Genomic DNA, 21,175 nt, shown 5'->3' on the forward strand with positions numbered 1-21,175 from the left:
CCTATTCACGGTTCATTTACCCACAATGCCGACGGCGGGTTAAAGGGGTACTCCGGTGCTACAGCGTTCTGACCATTTTGTTCTGAATGTTCGGAGACGGAAGCCACGATGGTGATGTTACGCCATGCCCCCTCCATTCATGTGTATGGGAGGGGGCGTGTCGTCAGACACGCCCCCTCCCATACACATGAATGGAGGGGGCGTGGCTTGACATCACAAGGGGGCATGGCCATGCCATCACAACCACTGCCACAGGAACCCTGCGTTTGCCCCAGCAATCGGACCTCCGCTATCAGACATCTTATCCCCTATCCTTTGAATAGGGAATAAGATGTCCAGCAGCAGAGTACCCCTTTAGGTCAGGTGTACAGCCCCGAATACGGCATTAGCTTTCATTATACTCCGCTGATCAGCAGATTTTGCGTTCGCTCCGCATTTCCCTATTTTTTTTATGTTTTACTACGTGATTATCTGGTGTTCGGCTCTAGATTGTTTTTTTCCTTCTCTACACGCGGCCCGGCGCTGCCCAGCAGAGCAGAGAAAATGGCAATATAAGGAGTAAATTGGCGCATGTTCTTTCCGCAGAGGACGCTGGATTTTCTTAAGCTATAACACGGGAGCAGTAAAATTGTTATTATGTGCGGGGGAATTAAAGCGGAACCGAACGCTAAAAAGTATTAAAATCCGAGGATTAGATACCACATTCTGCAGCAACAAGGATCTCTGATTGGCCATTTAAAGGGGGTCTCTATCTACATGTGTTTGTATAAAAATCTGATTACTACCGATGTCCGCCATTAACCACCGAGTGCCGTGATCAATAGCAATCACCACACTCAAGAGCTTGAATGACAGCCCCGCTGCCCAATCGGCACCCCACAACTTATATGCGGGGATAATTTTTTCATGCCAGCCGGATAGACCCCTATAACTTTCTCATTTTTCCATATACGGGGCTGTATGAGGGCTCATTTTTTGCGCCATGATCTTTACTTTTTATTGGTACCACTTTTGCGTGTATGTGACTTTATAATCACTTTTTATTACATTTTTGTGACCATAAAGCATCATTTTTTTTTTACTTTTTTCATACGTTGATACCGTTCACCATACGGGGGCCAGTAACAATATATTTTAATAGTTTGTACATTTACGCATTCGCAAGGATACAAAAAATGTTCATTAATTGTTTTGGGATTTCTTTTTTACACTTTTTTTTGGAACATCGGACAAAGCGGCAATTTTTTTTCTTTTTAGGGGATTTTTATTAGGGGAGGGGCTTATTCCCTGTTTTTTTTTTTTTTTTTTTAAAGAAGGGGTATTCCATGAAAAAAAAAATTTCATATCAACTGGCTCCAGAAAGTTAAAGGGGTACTCCGCCCCTTGACATCTTATCCCCTATCCAAAGGATAAGGGATAAGATGTCAGATCGCCGCGGGGTCCCGCTGCTGGGGACCCCGGGGATCGCCGCTGCGGCACCGCGCTATCATCGCTCTGCACGTAATGACGGGCAATACAGGGGCCGGAGCATTGTTACGTCATGGCTCCGCCCCTCGTGACATCGCGGCCCGCCCCGTCAATACAAGTCTATGGGAGGGGGCGTGGCGGTCGTCACGCCCCCTGCCATAGACTTGCATTAAGGGGACGGGCCGTGATGTCATGAGGAGTGAAGCCATGATGTCACGCTGCTCCGTCCCCTGTATCGCCCGTCATTACGCACAGAGCGATCTAGCTCTGCGCAGTAATGATAGCGCGGTGCCGCAGCGGCGATCCCCGGGGTCCCCAGCAGCGGGACCCCGGCGATCTGACATCTTATCCCTTATCCTTTGGATAGGGGATAAGATGTCTAGGGGCGGAGTACCCCTTTAAACAGATTTGTAAATTGCTTCTCTCTTAAGCCTACCAGTACATATCAGCTGCCGAAGTTGAGTCGTTCTTTTCTGTCTGACAACAGTGCTCTCTGCTGACACCTCTGTCTGTCTCAGGAACTGTCCAGAACAGGAGAGGTTTTCTATGGGGAGTTTCTGCTACTCTGGACAGTTCCTGAGACAGACAGAGGTGTCAGCAGATAGCACTGTTGTCATACAAAAAAGAACAATTCAACTTCAGCAAGTACTGGTAAGATTAAGATTCTTTAATAGAAGTAATTTACAAATCTGTTTAACTTTCTGGATCCAGCTGATATGAAAAAAAAAAAGTTTTTTTTCCATGGAATACCCCTTTAACTTTCTTCTTTTTTTTCTATTTATTTTAAATGTTTTAATGTCTTCATAGGAGTCTCTTTATAGCAATCTTTAGATTGCTTATACTGTTTAGAGCTATGCATAGGCATTGCACTGATCAGTATTATCTTTGATCTACTTCTCTGGTCTACCTTTCAGCAGAAGACTGCATAGGAGGGGCATGAAGAAGGTGAGGAGACCCCAGCATCGGACCCCCACAATCATGCTGCGAGTGGTCTGATGAGTTTTTCAAAGCCCCCGATATGCTTCAGATGTCGTGATCAGTATTAATCATGGCATCTGAAGGGTTAATGGCGGCTTTTGATAGCAGCCAAGACACGACGCGCATGAAGCTATCGCAGCGCCTGCAGTCGCTTAATGTGCAGGACGTAAATATCCATTTATAGCGGGCACTGACAGAACAAGCCGGCGCTAGGACCGCTCGGAAATGCGCCATCTCCGTAGAGTGAACATGTTCATTCTTTCGGGACGGAATTTCTGCGGCAGATGCACCATGTTTTCCGGATTCCGTTGGGAAAATGCGTAGTGTGAATGGGGCCTTAAGTGAAATGAGGAAAATGTTGGCACTCACCACCACTTTCACATGTTTGGATAAATCTCTAGAGCTCCTCTGTAAAAAGTCGGAGAAGGCGGCCTTAAAGAGAAAGAGACGGAACATTAGGAAATTTGATGCCAAAAGGTTAGAACTGCTCGTGCCCTCCATGCTTTTCACTGCAGCACTGCTTGTTCATTGCCGGATGCTTTTCATTACACCACCAGTAGGGGGAGCTCACTGCCTTGAGAATACTAGCTGTTTACAGATAGCTCCTGTGGCTTCTGTGTACACCAGGGTGCCTCCAGCTGTTGCAAAACCACAACTCCCAGCATGCCCGGACAGCCGAAGGCATGCTGGGAGTTGTAATTTTGCAACAGCTGGAGGCGAACCGGTTGGGAAACTCTGGTCTTCTAGCGAAGGTGACAGGACACTTACCCCTGCATAGAACATCTTGTTGCGAAAGCGACTGTTGAATTTTTCTGGATTCGCTTCTGCAAAGAAAAGACGACATTTTTTAGATTTACCATAAAAAAATCACAGTCTGAGAACGTTCTACATTATATCTCAGCGAGGACGCGGCTGCAGGCAAAACCATAATAATATCATCAGTATTATCTCTATATACACAGGAGAAGACTGTGCAGCTCTATGGGTACATTTACTGTACTCTGCTGCCCTCTGCTGTCTGATCATTGTAATTACATAAAGAAACAGAAAGTGTCGCCAGATGACAACCATTTGGCCCATCTTGTCTGCCCAATATTCTGAATGCTATGAATTGGGGGAAATTTATCAATGTTGGTGTAGGTAGAAGTTTTGATTTCGGTTGGTCTTACTTTGGTGCACCAAATTTATCATACTTGTGCAAGGCACTTAATCAATTTTGTGCAAAGTTCTAAATCTCCACACAGTTCTACTTGTACACTTCATCTGCACCTCACAGTAAAAGTGGACACAGGGATTTTGTTCTATTGCTTTGAGCCTCGGATTCCATTGAGGTTTTTTTGTCCACCAGCAAAAAGACCAGAACAACTGTCACAGCTTTTTCCTGCGTTTTTGCTGGTGTGTGGCGTCATTTTTGGACCCTGTGGCAATTTTTTCACTGCCTTCAGGTACCACTCCATGGGTCAGATGCAGGGGTCCCGGCCCACGGAGTGTAAGGAGTGAAGTATAGCATATACATATACAGGGTGCAGAGCATCAGTACTTACCTCCGCTGGCTGTATAGTATACAGGGGTGCATAGTGTACCTATGTATACTATACAGGTGTCCAGCAAGGAAAGAGTTAACACACGCTGCAACTGAGCAGTTCTGGGTTAAGTCTTTGTGCGCTATCCTGTATATACAGCTGTCTATAGATGACTGTATATACAGGATACAGTAGGCAGATGTCAACAATTGGAGGCTCCCTGTTTAGGAAAACCCTAGGGGAGAGCGCCAAAAATGTACTAACCTTTTTTTTTCCCTTTTCATTTCATATACGTGAATGCGGAAGACTACGTCAGATTCGGTGGATTGTGACGATGACCAGTGTTTTTTTTTAAATGTCAATAAAAGGATTAACGAGGGCTGTGGGGGAGTTTTTTTTTTTTTTTAGATATGAGGTAGATAGATATGAGATAGATAGATATGATATAGATAGATATGAGATAGATAGATATGAGATAGATAGATAGATATGAGATAGATAGATAGATATGAGATAAATAGATATGAGATAGATAGATAGATATGAGATAGATAGATAGATAGAGAGAGAGAGAGAGATAGAGAGACAGAGAGAGAGAGAGAGAGAGAGAGAGATAGATAGATATGAGATAGATAGATAGATAGATATGAGATAGATATATATGAGATAGATAGATAGATAGATAGATAGATATGGGATAGATAGATAGATATGAGATAGATAGATAGATATGAGATAGATAGATATGAGATAGATAGATAGATATGAGATAGATAAATAGATAGATATGAGATAGATATATATGAGATAGATAGATAGATAGATAGATAGATATGGGATAGATAGATAGATAGATAGATATGAGATAGATAGATAGATAGATAGATAAATAGATATATAGATAGATATGAGATAGATAGATATGAGATAGAAAGATAGATAGATATGAGATAGATAGATAGATAGATAGAAAGATAGATAGATAAATAGAGATGAGATAGATAGATAGATAGATAGATAGATAGATAGAGATGAGATAGATAGATAGATAGAGATGAGATAGATAGATATGGGATAGATAGATAGATAGATATGAGATAGATAGATAGATAGATAGATAGATAGATAGATAAATAGATATATAGATAGATATGAGATAGATAGAGATGAGATAGAAAGATAAATAGATATGAGATAGATAGATAGATAGATAGATAGAAAGATAGATAGATAGATAGATAGATAGATAGAGATGAGCTAGATAGATAGATAGATAGATAGAGATGAGATAGATAGATAGAGATGAGATAGATAGATATGGGATAGATAGATATGAGATAGATAGATAGATAGATATGAGATAGATAGAGATGAGATAGATGGATAGATAGATAGAGATGAGATAGATATATAGATAGACAGATAGATAAACAACCCCTGTGTAGTGCCCAGCTCTGTTGTGACTCCTCGTACACACACAGCAGAAGCCTGCGTCACAGTGTGTAATGAGCCGCGCTCCGGCTGCATTATGCACTTGAAGGGCTCGGGCTCCGCTCCATTACACACAAATGTAACCAATTTCCAGCCGGCACCAACAAAGACGACAAACCAATAAATCGGAGTGAAAAATGAACATGGCTTTACGGGCAGAATGCATAAAATACTGAATGAGACGATACGCGGCTCCGTCACCACGAGCAGAGCGGCCTCCGAGATGTCTTAATACACGGAGTGGTGACCGCCGCTTCACCGCCATCAGGATCCTTGTCTGATATAAGAGACCTTGAGTACCAGATGGGCATATATATATATATATATATATATATATATATATACACACAACAAGGCCCTTCATTGCTCACTATAAACCTGAAAACCGCTTGTTGATATCTTACTGCTAGGCTGAGATATAAGCAATTGAAGTTTCAGGCCTGAATCCTGAGGCTGCACTACCGAGACACTCAAGTAAACTAATGTCCCCATTTATAAATTGTCCCTATAGAAGCCAGGCAGGATGTAGATATTGGTGTATAGTTGTGATATAGGTGTAGAGGTGATTAGTTTAGATCCCAGCCAGGTTTTCCAATATTAATAAAACTTTCTCAGTAGTGCAGCCTCAGGCTTCAGGCCTGTAACTTCACATGATCATATCTCAGCCTGGATACAAGATATTCGAAAACGGTTTTCGCATTTTTAATGTACATCACTCTGCCTTTTTATCTATTTTTATGGCGGGCCTCCAGCTGTCAGTTTGGGTCATCAGAACAACAGTCGGAGCCGGAACTTGCAGCCATCATTTTCACCGGCCTTAGGATTTTTATGGTGTCTCCTGAGAAAGGCTAAGTGCAGTACCACAACCCAACCTGTGTATAGGAGTGGCACTGTTTTCGGGCAGAAATCAACTATATTGTATTCTAATGCTTTAAAGCAGTGGTCTCAAACTGTGGCCCTCCAGATGTTGCCAAACTTCAACTCCCAGCATGCCCGGACAGCCAACGGCTGTCCGGCCTGCTGGTAGTTGAAGTTTGGCAACATCTGGAGGGCAACAGTTTGAGACCACTGATCTAATAGGACAATCTAGTCCAGGCCTGACTCCCCAAAGGTCCCAGCCAATGGCTGTCCGGGCATGCTGGGAGTTGACACTTGGCAACATCTGGAGGGCCACAGTTTGAGACCACTTAAAGGGGTACTACCGTGGAAAACTTTTTTTTTTAAATCAACTGGTGCCAGAAAGTTAAACAGATTTGTAAATCACTTCTATTAAAAAATCTTAATCCTTCCAGTACTTTTTAGGGGCTGTATACTAAAGAGGAATCAAAAAAAGAAATGCATTTCCTCTGATGGCATGACCACAGTGCTCTCTGCTGACCTCTGCTGTCCATTTTAGGAACTGGAGAAAATCCCCATAGCAAACATATGCTTCTCTGAACAGTCCCTAAAATGGACAGCAGAGGTCAGCAGAGAGCACTGTGGTCAGGACATCAGAGGAAATGCATTTCTATTTTGGATTTCTCTTTAGTATACAGCCCCTAAAAAGTACTGGAAGGATTAAGATTTTTTAATAGAAGTGATTTACAAATCTGATTAACTTTCTGGCACCAGTTGATTTAAAAAAAATAAAAAGTTTTCCACGGGAGTACCCCTTTAAAACCGTAAGCCTCAGCGATGTAAACGGCGACATAAATGCTGCCGGAATCACCGACGCTGCCAGACAAAAATTGCGCAGAATGTAAAGTTTACTGTGTGAATCAGAGCAGAGTGACACCTTATTAATGGGACGTCAGCGTCTCATCGGCCCGACCGTCACTCACTGTCCTGCGCCTGTCAGGGTAATTACGGGAATGCGAGAGAACAATTTGGCGCTCGCATCAAACAGCTAATTCATCGTTCTCCGGAGGAATCAGACTAGATGATACCGGAGGGCGGGGAATTCAGAAAGTAAAAACACTTTGTTATAAGTCAGAGAATGTCTCAAAGTTTATATAAAAATAAGATGATCACAAAGTAATTGGCTCTATCTGTATGCTGCTGCTGCAATCTCCATAGGATCAGGATATATAGCAGTTATAAACCTCCCCCTCCATCTCTACCTGTATACTGCTGCTGCAATCTCCATAGGATCAGGATATATAGCAGTTATAAACCTCCCCCTCCATCTCTATCTGTATACTGCTGCTGCTATCTCTATAGAATCAGGATATATAGTAGTATACATCTCCACTCCAGCTCTATCTGTATATTCCTGCTGTTATCTTTATGGGATCAGGATATATAGTAGTTATACACCTCCCCTCCAGCTCTCTCTCTCTGTATACTGCTGCTATCTCTATAGGATCAGGATATATAGTAGTTATACACCTCCCCTCCAGCTCTATCTGTATACTGCTGCTATCTCTATAGGATCAGGATATATGGTAGTTATACACCTTCCCTCCAGCTCTATCTGTATACTGCTGCTATCTCTATGAGATCAGGATATATAGTAGTTACACACCTCCCCTCCAGCTCTATCTGTATACTGCTGCTATCTCTATGGGATCAGGATATATAGTAGTTACAAACCTCCCCTCCAGCTCTATCTGTATACTGCTGCTATCTCTATGGGATCAGGATATATGGTAGTTATACACCTTCCCTCCAGCTCTATCTGTATACTGCTGCTATCTCTATGAGATCAGGATATATAGTAGTTACACACCTCCCCTCCAGCTCTATCTGTATACTGCTGCTATCTCTATGAGATCAGGATATAAAGTAGTTATACTCCTCCCCTCCAGCTCTATCTGTATACTGCTGCTATCTCTATGGGATCAGGATATATAGCAGTTATGATCTCCCCTCCAGCTCTATCTGTATACTGTTGCTTCTATCTTTATGGGATCAGGATATATAGTGGTTACACACCTCCCCTCTAGGTCTATCTGTATATTGCTGCTATCTCTATGGGATCAGGATATACAGTAGTTACACACCTCCCCTCCAGCTCTATCTGTATACTGCTGCTATTTTTATGGGATCAGGATATATAATCGTTATACACCTCCCCTCCAGCTCGATCTGTATACTGCTGCTAATTTAATGTTTGAACACAGCCTAAAGACTTCAAATCTTCATAAAACTTCTCAATTGTCATTATAGGTCAAAACACTTTGCCTCTTGGCAATATTTCTAGCACACTCTGAAAAAGAAAACCCATCAAAACTACATAAAGTGTGAACTGACCAAAACCCACGTATGAGTCTAATCATCTGGTTGATCTTCAGCACCTGCAGCCTAAGTAGATGACCAGGTGCAGTGATCAGACTCCATCCCCTCTCTCGGCAAAGCCAGAGGACTCATAGGAAATGTCGGCAGAATTAGGGAATCATTTCAGTGATGAAGTTGCGGTGACGAAGTGCGGTCTGTATGTAAAATATCTGGTCACTGATGTCATGACTCCGCCCCCGTGTGACGTCACGCCCCGCCCCCTCAATGCAAGTCTGTGGGAGGGGGCGTGACGGCCGTCACGGCCCCTTCCACAGACTTGCATTGAGAAGGCGGGGCGTGACGTCACACGGGGGCGGAGTCGTGACGTCACGATATTCCATCCCCGTGGTCGGGAGGCATAAGACTGATAGCCTCCAGCGCTTCCGGCAGTACTTACAGGTAGGTGCTGCATGCTATATTGCGGGGGACCCCAGCGGCGGGACCCCCACGATCAGACATCCTATCCCCTATCCTTTGGATAGGGGATAAGATGTCTTGGGGCTGGAGGACCCCTACACGAGGCGGCGGTCTGCCCACTGACTATTACCCGTCACTCACCTCTAGACTCGTGAAACTCCAAGGTGACGTGTGCATCGAATCCCAGACTGAAGTAATTATTAAATACGTTTAGTGGAAGCTGAAAGAACAAACAGGCAAGAGAGCAGAATAGTGAGTGCAGCTCTGGAGTATAATACAGGATATAACTCAGGATCAGTACAGGATAAGTAATGTAATGTATGTACACAGTGACCTCACCAGCAGAATAGTGAGTGCAGCTCTGGAGTATAATACAGGATATAACTCAGGATCAGTACAGGATAAGTAATGTAATGTATGTACACAGTGACCTCACCAGCAGAATAGTGAGTACAGCTCTGGAGTATAATACAGGATATAACTCAGGATCAGTACAGGATAATAATGTAATGTATGTACACAGTGATCTCACCAGCAGAATAGTGAGTGCAGCTCTGGAGTATAATACAGGATATAACTCAGGATCAGTACAGGATAAGTAATGTAATGTATGTACACAGTGACCCCACCAGCAGAATAGTGAGTACAGCTCTGGAGTATAATACAGAATATAACTCAGGATCAGTACAGGATAAGTAATGTAATGTATGTACACAGTGACCTCACCAGCAGAATAGTGAGTACAGCTCTGGAGTATAATACAGAATATAACTCAGGATCAGTACAGGATAAGTAATGTAATGTATGTACACAGTGACCTCATCAGCAGAATAGTGAGTACAGCTCTGAAGTATAATACAGGATATAACTCAGGATCAGTACAGGATAATAATGTAATGTATGTACACAGTGACCTCACCATCAGAATAGTGAGTACAGCTCTGGAGTATAATACAGGATATAACTCAGGATCAGTACAGGATAAGTAATGTAATGTATGTACACAGTGACCCCACCAGCAGAATAGTGAGTACAGCTCTGGGGTATAATACAGGATATAACTCAGGATCAGTACAGGATAAGTAATGTAATGTATGTACACAGTGACCTCACCAGCAGAATAGTGAGTACAGCTCTGGAGTATAATACAGGATATAACTCAGGATCAGTATAGGATAAGTAACGTGATGTATGTAAACAGTGACCTCACCAGCAGAATAGTGAGTACAGCTCTGGAGTATAATACAGGATATAACTCAGGATCAGTATAGGATAAGTAACGTGATGTATGTAAACAGTGACCTCACCAGCAGAATAGTGAGTACAGCTCTAAGAATTTAGGACTTATTATTAGCGCAATGATTTACATCATTATGTTACAATGCTTAAAGCAACATTTCAGCCTCTGACGGCCTTTTACTAAGCTAAAGGCAAGCTGGTCCCCCTTACAGTCACGGTCAAAAAGGTAGTTTTTCTTTATCAAGTTTTCTGTTTTATTTATTTTTAGATCTTTTAGTCAGCGGTTTCAATGGTTACTGAAGTGCAATTAGAAGCATTTCATACGTTTTTAAACTTTTATTGACATATGCGTCAATTTTATGCAAATACTTAAAGTGTTCCTGTCGTCAACTAAAACTTTTTATGTAATGTAGATAATACCATTATATGTACATTTGTAATATACATTGGTTAAAAATTGTGTATATTTTTCAGTGAAAAAATGCTGTCCCTGCAGCTATTGTCTGTGTGTCTCTATGAGGAGTCCAAAAACAGGAAGTGAGGGCGGGACAAGCAGGGATGTGTGCAGATTCCTGGCTTGTCAATCATCCTGATGTATGAGTCCGGCGCATGTTATAGAGCCTCAGTGCACACTGTCCTGCTTTTTGTTAGAGTACAGAGTCCCGCTTGTCCACCCTCACTTCCTGTATTTGGTCTCCTCATCGAGACACACATGCAATAGCTGCAGGGACAAAAATATACACATTTTTTAACCAATGTATATTACAAATATACATATAATGGTCTTATCTACATTATATAAAAAGTTTTTGTTGACGACAGGTACACTTTAATATGTACAGTGTTGACCCTCCCTCTTTTTGAAGACTTTTGCAGTTCTCCATGCTGGATATCGGCTTCTGGGCCAAACCCTGACTGGTCACAACCCGTTCTTACCTTATCAGTTCTTGGAGTTTATCAGGATTTTTTTTTGTTTTTGTTTGTCTACCAGATTTTTTAGGATTAAAGGGGTACTCCGGTGCTCCAGCGTTCTGAACATTTTGTTCTGAACACTCGGAACCGGAGGCCATGATCGTGATATCACGGCCACGCCCCATCGTGATGTGACGTCACGCCTCCTCCATTCATGTCCATGGGAGGGGGCGTGTCGTCAGACACGCCCCCTCCCATAGACATGAATGGAGGGGGCGTGGCGTAACGTCACGACCACTGCCGCTGGAAAACCCCATTTTGTTTAGAATGTCGGGTGCTGTGGGAGATCAGCAGCAGAACGCCAGCGATCAGACATCTTCCCCATTTCCAACTCCCATCAAAAATTTTTTTAAATGTCTGTCAAAACATGCCATTCAAGTCTATGGGATTTTTTGTTCACCCGTTAAGGCTCGTTATGACTAACGGACATTAGTTGTGACGGCAGTAATGACGTCTCATGACGGATGTTCACAAATGACATCCGTTAGCGCCCGTCATTTTAACGTCCGTTATTTGTACTGAGTGTGTTCTGGCCATGGACCCAAAATCCCGAACATTTAGGGGTTAATTCCATCTGCCCCATACACCTCACATCGCACCCCCGTGGCACACGGGGGTGCGATGTGAGGTGTATGGGGCAGATGGAATTAACCCCTAAATGTTGGGGATTTTGGGTCCATGGCCAGAAAACTCCCCAAATCTCAATCATACTGCGACCCTGTGGTCAATTCTCAGAAGTAAATGGACAAAGAGTGATTGGGTAAGAACGTGTCGTGACCGGTCAGGATTTGGCGGTGGCGGTTGGGGAAGGGGGCGTGGTCACCGAAAAGGGGCGTGTTCCCGACATTTTCACAAGAACCCAACATATTTACTAAGGTTTCCACAGAAAATGTGGTGGATTTCAGCTGAGGAAAACCAGACAGATCAGAACATGTGTAAAAAAATAAGCAAAATGTAGGGAAAGTGGAAAATGTAGGGAAACCTTAGTAAATACTGTGGAAAATAAATTATAGGGAATTAAAACCAACAAAGAAACCTACACAACACTCTTAGTAAATCAGCGCCATTGTCTCTTATAACTTTTTGTATTAAAATTAAAATGCCTAAAATTGTCCTCTTCTGACCCCTATAACCCTCTTATTTTTCTATATACAGGGCTGTACAAAGGTTCATTTTTTGCGCCATCCTCTGTAGTTGTTATCGGTACAATTTTTTGGTTTTGATAGGACTTTTTGATAATTTTTTTAAGATTTTGACCAAAAATTATCGATTCTGGACTGTTTATTATAATTTTTTTTTTACATTTATGCCACTTATTGTGCAGTTTCATTAGTGTTCGGATATTTACACACGCGGCGATACCCCGTATGTTTATTATAATTTTTTTTTTACATTATTTTATTTAAAAAAAAATGGGAAACGGAGTCAAACTTTTTTAGCGGAGGGGCTAATTTATATTTCTTAACTTTTTTTTTTTTTTACTATTTTTTGGTCCCCATTGGAGACTATTACCTGTAATCTTTAAATTACATACACTGGACGATGCTTTGCCATAGCACAGCATTGATCAGTGTCATCGGCGCTCCATTAGTCAAGGCTGCCATGGCTTTCTGCACTAAAGAAGCGCTGATCGGACTGGACAGAGGCAAGTAAGGGACCCTCCGCCCTCTTCGCTGATCAGGATCCCGCTATTTCATTGTGGTGTTCCCGATCAGCTTCCTAAGCTAGCTGGCAGTGTTTTATCCCCCATTTAAACGCCGCAATCAAATGTGATTGCGGCATCTAAAGGGTTAATGCCAGACATCGGCCCGATTGGCGATGTCCAGCATCAGCCGTGGGTCCTGGCTGCTATAAGCAGCCAGGACCCAAGGCTGATGCTGGACATCGCCAATCGGGCCGTTGTCTGGCAAAAACCCTTTAGATGCTGCAATCCTTAACCCTTTAGATGCCCACCAGGTATGAAACTTTCGATGCAGTTATTGCTGCACAAGGGGGTCACAGACCTGATTTTTGGATCAGGTTTGATGTTGTTTTAGGTTAAATTTATGCAGAAATATAGAAAAAAAAAAGTTTTTTTAAATGTGCGAAAGATTGGAGTAGGAATAATATGAAGCTTCTTGCCGTGGATCCTCCATTGTGTTCCCATCCTGATAAAGCTTACAACCCCAGACTCCCGGGCAGAGCATCTGACCTCTGACCTTATGTGTCCCATCATCCAGCTCCTCATGGAGTAGATCAGGGTTCCTCTCCACATGTAGATTCCAGCGGTCCAGCTGCACGATGGTGCCATCTTCTACATGGCAGAGGATCTTGGAGACGGGTTCATCTGTGTAGCCCTGGGCAAAACGGAAAGGAAAAGGAATAGGAAGTAAAAAAAATTAGTCAATGCACAAAACAAACAACACAAAAACAATTAATAAAAAAGTTGTTTCTGCTGCTTTCTCTCTGGTTTCATCTTTTTTTTGCCACTTATTCTAGGGCGCCCCCTGCTGCCACGTTCTCTCTAGCTTCACCTGCTGCCATCTGGTGCCATCTATTGTCACTTGACCTTGGGCACCCCTTTCTGTCCACTCTAGTGCCACCTGCTGGCACCAGCTGCTCCTATATTCTGTTTTGTAGCTATTTATGTCACTTTCTTCCTGGTTCCTCTGCTGCCACATTAGGTGTGACTCCGCCTGGTGCCACTTTCTGGGGACGCCTGTTGTCATTTTCTTTCTAAAACTATTTGCTTTAACCTTCTCTTTGACATAAGTAGATGTTATTTTCTTTGTTGTCACCTTATGTTACTTTTTCTCTGACAACCTTTACTTCCACCTTCTTTCTGGCACAACCACCTGCTCCTACCTTATCTTTGGCACCACCATCTGTTTCTACCTTCTCTCTGCTCCCACTTCCTCTCTGGTGCCACCTGCCCCCCCCCCCCCTTCTCTTCGCCACCCCTTGCTTCCACCTTCTCTCTGGTGTCACCACCTGCTTTAACCTTTTCTTTGGCACCACCTGCTGCCACTTTTTCTCTGGTGACACCTACTCCCACCTTCATTCTGGCGCAACCACCTGCTCCTACCTTATCTTTGGCACCACCACCTGCTCCCACATTCTCTCTGGCACCAACAACTGCTCCCACTTTTTCTCTGGCACAACCACCTGTTCCCACCTTCCCTCCTACCTCCTCTTTGGCACCACCTCCTCCCACCTTCTTCCTGCTTCCACATTTTCTACAGCACCACTACCTGCTCCCACCTTCTCTCTGGCACCACCATCTGCTCCCACCATTTCTTTGCCACCACCTGCTTCCACCTTCTTTCTGGCACAACCACCTGCTCCTACCTTCTCTCTGCTCCCACCTTTTCTCTGCCATTATGTGCTCCCACCTTTTTTCTGGCTCCACCACCTGCTCCCATTTTTTCTCTGTTACCACCTGCTCCCACCTTCTCTCGGGCGACATCACCTGCTCTCACCTTCTCTTTGCCACCACCTGCTTCCATCTTCTTTCTGGCACAACCACCTGCTCCTACCTTCTCCCTGGCACCACCTACTTGCACCATCTCTCTGGTGCCATCTGCCCATACCTTCTCTTTGCCACCATCTGCCCCTACCTTCTCTTCGCCACCACCTGCTCTCACCTATAACCAGTTTATTCATCTTGTATTGGGTCCACAGATCTGATTTTAGAAGGTGATCTCTGAATATGACAGAACAGGACAGCCTCTTTATCAATACCAGCGCACTTACCCCTCCCCAGTTAAGAGTGCGAGCGAGGTCATTCCCGGTACCAAGTGGAAGAACAGCAACAGGAGGCTGAGGGTTGACCTGAAGCTCGTCCAAGACAGAAAGGATCCAGCCTACCTGTGATAAGAAGAGAGGCAGGATGACATGGCAGGTGGGAACCGACCCAACCTATATACTGTGCATGCTCCACACCAAACCTGGTCACATCCCAACCCAGGACCCCCAACCCTGATCCAATGAGAGATATGATCAATAGACAGCTGGTCCCATCCCAAACAAGGACCCCAACCCTGATCCAATAAGAGATAGGATCAATAGACAGCTGGTCACATCCCAACCCAGGACCCCCAACCCTGATCCAATGAGAGATATGATCAATAGACAGCTGGTCACATCCCAACCCAGGACCCCCAACCCTGATCCAATGAGAGATATGATCAATAGACAGCTGGTCACATCCCAACCCGGGACCCCAAACCCTGATCCAATGAGAGATATGATCAATAGACAGCTGGTCACATCCCAACCCGGGACCCCAAAGCCTGATCCAATGAGAGATATGATCAATAGACAGCTGGTCACATCCCAACCCAGGACCCCCAACCCTGATCCAATGAGAGATATGATCAATAGACAGCTGGTCACATCTCAACCCGGGACCCCCAACCTTGATCCAATGAGAGATATGATCAATAGACAGCTGGTCACATCCCAACCCAGGACCTCCAACCCCGATCCAATAAGAGATATGATCAATAGACAGCTGGTCACATCCCAACCCGGGACCCCCAACACCGATCTAATGAGAGATATGATCAATAGACAGCTGGTCACATCCCAACCCGGGACCCCCAACACCGATCCAATAAGAATTATGATCAATAGACAGCTGGTAACATCCCAACCCGGGACCCCCAACACCGATCCAATAAGAGTTATGAGCTCTTAGCAAAAGACATGCAGGACAGTACCATCTGCTTACGTGGTATCACATATAAGAAAATACGGTAAGCAGGAGATTTGGAGCTCTGTATCAGAAAGACAAAGTGCCGACCCCAGAAAATGTACATTATGAAATGAGTTGCTGACTTTATGGTATAAATACAATAATAATAAATGTAAACTATTATAACATACCGTCCCATCGCCACCACAGGCGAGAATTCGTAGATTTGGCACTTTTCTATACAACTCCAGACTGGAAGACAAAACATGAAAAAAAATAAGATAAAAGCACCTGATAGAAATGTTGGATTGCTCAGAACACATAGTTATGTCTCAGCAGATATGTAGATGATAACAGGTGATGATAAGAGGGCGTAAAAGTATTTCCCCTGCCCTATAAAAAAAAAAAAAGCTCCCAGAGGCTACTTTTTGGTAGTGTACCTCTTGGTGAGAGATCAGTGATTGTTAGACATACCTGTAGGACACACTCAAAGACATTATTCCAAGATGACAGCCATGGTTAAAAGAGGGAGCACACATGGTGAGCAGGCTCTGGACAGCCCAGGCAGTCCACCAGTAGAGAGGGTCATTTGATCTGCTGAACAGCCTGAGCAGCTCCCTTCATTACACCCCTATCTCCTTTACACACCCCTGTCTCTTCATTACACCAGCTTTCTTTTCAATATACTCCCCTGTCTTTTCATTACAACCCGTCTATTCATTAATGTCCCGTTTCTTTATTACACACCCCTGTATTTACATTACACTCCCTTGTCTCTCCATTACACCCATCTCTTCATTACACCCCATCTCTTTATTACACTTATCTCTTCATTACACACTCCTATCTCATTATACTGCATCGTCTTTTCACTACACTCCCCCATCTCTACATTACACTCCTTTCTCTCCATTACACCCATCTCTCCATTACACTTATCTCTTCATTACACACGCCTATCTCTTCATTATACTCTGTCGTCTCTTCTCTACACTCCTCATCTCTACATTACACGCCCCTGTCTCTTCATTACACACGCCTATCTCTTCATTATACTCTGTCGTCTCTTCTCTACACTCCTCATCTCTACATTACACGCCCCTGTCTCTTCATTATACTCCCCCGTCTGCCAGTACTATTTCCAGGCGCTTGGTGAGCACTTCAATCCTATCTTTACTGTGGAGAGACACACTGCCCCCTACTGGTGTGATGACCTGGTCATCCATCACATATGACAGTCGGTCACCCCCTAGTAGTGATACAGGGGACATTAACAGCTCAGTGATATGTACAGGACATCCTGCTCGCTCATACACAGCAAAGGTTCCCCAGGAATGTCTCTGCCAGATGTTGTAATTTTTGTTTTATTCAGGTTATCCCGTCCACCATCCGAGATTAATAATCCTATATTTTCATTTAGACAATTCCTTAGGTGGGATATCAAATATGTTTTTTTTTTTTTTCATTAATATTTTTTTATTTGAAAAATTTGATAAAATGGTTAAGGAGGGTTGAAGGGGGGTATATTTATTAGGTGGAGATTTTTTTAAATGTTTTAAAACTTTTTAAAATCCTTTTCTTTTTTAGTCCCTCTATAAAACTTGAACAATTATTCAGTTTTCTCATACAGATCAATGCAGTACTATAGTATTCCACTGATCAATTAGATCCGAACTCTATTGCTACAGCCTGGGCGATGTATCGCCTCTCGGCCATCACATCACAGGGAGCTGGGTTCAGCCCCCGCACCACTATTGACGCACGGAAAACACTGTCTAAATAGACGGCAACGGAGATCGTCCAGTGCCGGCTATTTGCAGCTCTTTTTAACTGTACCTACCTTACCATGTGTATGCCTTAACCTGCTTTAATTCAATGTGATGTGTAGAGTACAACTTTTTAGTGACCACTGACAAATTCCTCTCATCTAACATGAATGGGACTTTGTCTCCACTGTTTTACAAGGAGGCTGCAATGCTTTCCTCTGCCTGCGGAGGCACTGTGGGGAAAGCAATTTAGCAGCAGTTCAGCAGGTTTCCTACAAAGTGACACCGCCTACCTGCCCACCTGCTTCATAGGGGGCGCATCCCATATGAATAGGGTTTGACTATAATTGAATTTGATGTTTATGGAGATGGTACAGCCGAGGATGTCCCCAAGCTCCCCTCCCCCCATAAATCCCTCCTGATATATTATTAGCAGTTGCACTCACGCTTCCCGTGGTCCTTCCTGAGAGAGATCAAAGACCTGCCGTGGATTCAGGTACCACATAAACATCTGCAGCACTTTTGTACCCTATTGGGAACAACACCAGCGTTAGACACTATGTAACAAGGATCAATCATATTCCAGCAATAATACACCTCCCACAACCCCAAAGTTTACAAAGAGAGAGGGTGGGGTTATATAGTTTCTAAGTGGAGTAAGTGTATTCAGGGGTGGCGATAGGTTAGAACGAGGGTAATACATATGGCTTAAAGTACATTTCTATAATCCACTTACCTGGTTTCCACCACTTTTTGGGTTCACAAAGACCAGCAAAGGTTTCATGAGGGGGGAAGAGATGGGTTTTATCACAAAGGCCCGGCCTTTAATATCCTGTGAGGAGAAAAGGAGAATCATGATGTTCCCTAAATGGATCCTTGTGCACATTATCCTGATTGGGACTTCTGGAAGCCAAAAATTCTATTTGATGGCAACGACAAAATGTCTACAGCTGAAAGGGCCTTGGTTCAAATGAATGAAGAGTTCCTCAGAGGCGGGGTTAAAGCATGATGTTCCCTAAATGAATCCTAGTGCGCGTTATCCCGATTGGGACAACTGGAAGCCAACAATTATTTTTGAAGGCCAAGGCTGACTATGACTACAGCTGAAAGTTCATAGTTCAGATTCATTTTTTTAGAGAGTTCCTTGGGGGCGGGGTTAAACAGAATTATTGCGTTTGCTCTGTATATAAGGTCTCCCTTGTGAAGAAAGTCTGGTGGGGCACATACTTGGAAGATCACCCCGGATCCTTCATTTTAGTGGTCGGCACAGTTGTTGAATATCCACATGACACAGGATCAGGAACAAGTTGCCCCAAAAATTGGGCAAAACTTGCGAGACATGTAGGATAATAGTTTTTTTTATCTTGTCACCTCATGGATTCTGTAACTATACACCAATGATTTACTTTTAAAAAAATTATGGATTTTGATGATGAATCTTAACTAGAGATGAGTGAACTTACAGTAAATTCGATTCGTCATGAACTTCTCAGCTCGGCGGTTGCTGCCTTTTCCTGCATAAATTAGTTCAGCTTTCCGGTGCTCCGGTGAGCTGGAAAAGGTGGATACAGTCCTAGGAAAAAGTCTCCTAGGACTGTATCCACCTTTTCCAGCCCACTGGAGCACCGGAAAGCTGAACTAATTTATGCAGGAAAAGTCATCAACTGCCGAGCTTAGAAGTTCGTGACGAATCGAATTTACTGTAAGTTCGCTCATCTCTAATCTTAACCCTTCCAGTACTTATCCGCTGCTGTATGTTTCAGAAGTTCTTTTCTTTTTGAATTTCCTTTCTGTTTGCTGACACCTCTGTCCGTGTCAGGAACTGTCCAGAGCAGGAGCAAAATCCCCATAGCAAACCTATCCTGCTCTGGACAGTTCTTAAAATGGACAGAGGTGTCAGCAGAGACAAAAAGAAAAGAACTTCTGAAACATACAGCAGCTGATAAGTACTGGAAGGATTACGATTTTTTAATAGTAGTAATTTGCAAATCTGTTTAACTTTCTGGCACCAGTTTATTTAAAAAAAAAAAATGATTTTAAGGGGACTATCCCTTTAAGTAGACAGTGGTCTCCAAACTGTGGCCCTACAGATGTTGCAGAACTACAACTCCCAGCATGTCCGGACAGCCGTTGGCTGTCCGGCCATGCTGGGAGTTGTAGTTCTGCATTGAAGGCCACAGTTTGGAGCCCACTGAAGTAGACTTTTCTAGGATTTTTACCTCGAAGCCTTTTTTGCTGGCTTTCCTCTTGAACGATGTCCTCTTCTTCCGTCTACTGGAGTTTTTTACATTGACCTACGAAGGAAGGAATAAAATCTTAAGTATTGCAGATGGCCCTGCAGCGACTCCTTGGGATATTTAGGTTCTAGCAGGGTTAAGAATTTAGTAAGGTGACTCTCAATAAACTGTAAATAGCATATATGTAAATTTATATTAAAAAAAGGCATCTCATAACACTCCAAATATTACTATATTTTTCTCTTTTAGAGAGATTCTGACTTGGCTATTCAAAGCCCAGTCATGCTCTAAGGCTTCTAAGGGAACCAAACATGAATGCTACCTCCAATAGGTGGCACCAGAGAGCAGGCTCGAGCTCAGCTACAGTGATTGAGGTAATTTATGGTAGTCCCGAATACAACTTCTTGTCTCCTTTCTGATGATGTCATGGTAAAAATGTGTTGCTTCCTTCTGTCCTTTCCCCATGCTTTATACTGCAGCTCTTGCCTGTTCATGCTTACTGTAAACTCCGAAGCCTTTCCTCGATAAGAGGATAACGTCATGTGTGTCAGCGAGAGAATAAAGAGCTGGTTGAGTTCTAGGAATATGTGACTGGGACATGAATAGAAAAGCAGCGCCACCCTATCTATAGGTTGTGTCTGGTATTGCAGCTCAGCTCCAATGAAAAAAAATGGAGAAGTGCATGCAATACCATATATGACCTGTGGACAGGTATGGAGCTGTGTTTAGGGGGGAGGGGAGATTGTGTTTTTTTTTTTTTTTTTCTATTTCTATTTTTTACTTTTGTTATTTTATTACAACTAAAGAGAAGGAGAAACCATTGACCGCTCACCCAGAAATCACACACCTTCTGTGCGCGGATCCACCAGTCCCGCCTCCGGCTTCAAATAGCAGACAAAACGAAATTATTGTCCAGCACCAGGATGTGGATAACAAAACGGGTTTCTTTATTCAATGAAGACAGCTACATACATGAAATCTCTGACGCGTTTCACGCTTTCGCGCTTAGTCAGTCACTCTATGACTAAGCGCGAAAGCGTGAAACGCGTCAGAGATTTCATGTATGTAGCTGTCTTCATTGAATAAAGAAACCCGTTTTTTATCCACATCCTGGTGCTGGACAATAATTTTGTTTTGTTTATTACAACTACCTCT

General features: G+C 43.3%; 1 protein-coding gene across 7 annotated transcripts in view; it reads right to left on the bottom strand.

The window, feature by feature from the left end:
- The window catches only part of DGKI (diacylglycerol kinase iota), a 311,383-nt gene that overhangs the window by 104,787 nt on the left and 185,421 nt on the right, over nt 1-21,175 (bottom strand). For all 7 annotated transcript variants that reach the window (XM_056517740.1, XM_056517742.1, XM_056517741.1 and 4 more), the window contains exons 9-17: nt 20,003-20,077; nt 18,520-18,615; nt 18,230-18,312; nt 16,209-16,269; nt 15,075-15,188; nt 13,541-13,678; nt 9,273-9,351; nt 3,214-3,269; nt 2,815-2,877 (exon numbers count right to left, since the gene is read on the bottom strand). In XM_056517740.1, the coding sequence (XP_056373715.1) occupies nt 2,815-2,877; nt 3,214-3,269; nt 9,273-9,351; nt 13,541-13,678; nt 15,075-15,188; nt 16,209-16,269; nt 18,230-18,312; nt 18,520-18,615; nt 20,003-20,077 (765 nt within the window). The remainder of the gene's footprint in view (nt 1-2,814; nt 2,878-3,213; nt 3,270-9,272; nt 9,352-13,540; nt 13,679-15,074; nt 15,189-16,208; nt 16,270-18,229; nt 18,313-18,519; nt 18,616-20,002; nt 20,078-21,175) is intronic.

The sequence above is a fragment of the Hyla sarda genome, chromosome 4, assembly GCF_029499605.1.
Source record: "Hyla sarda isolate aHylSar1 chromosome 4, aHylSar1.hap1, whole genome shotgun sequence".
In the NCBI taxonomy this organism is placed as follows: Eukaryota; Metazoa; Chordata; class Amphibia; order Anura; family Hylidae; genus Hyla; species Hyla sarda.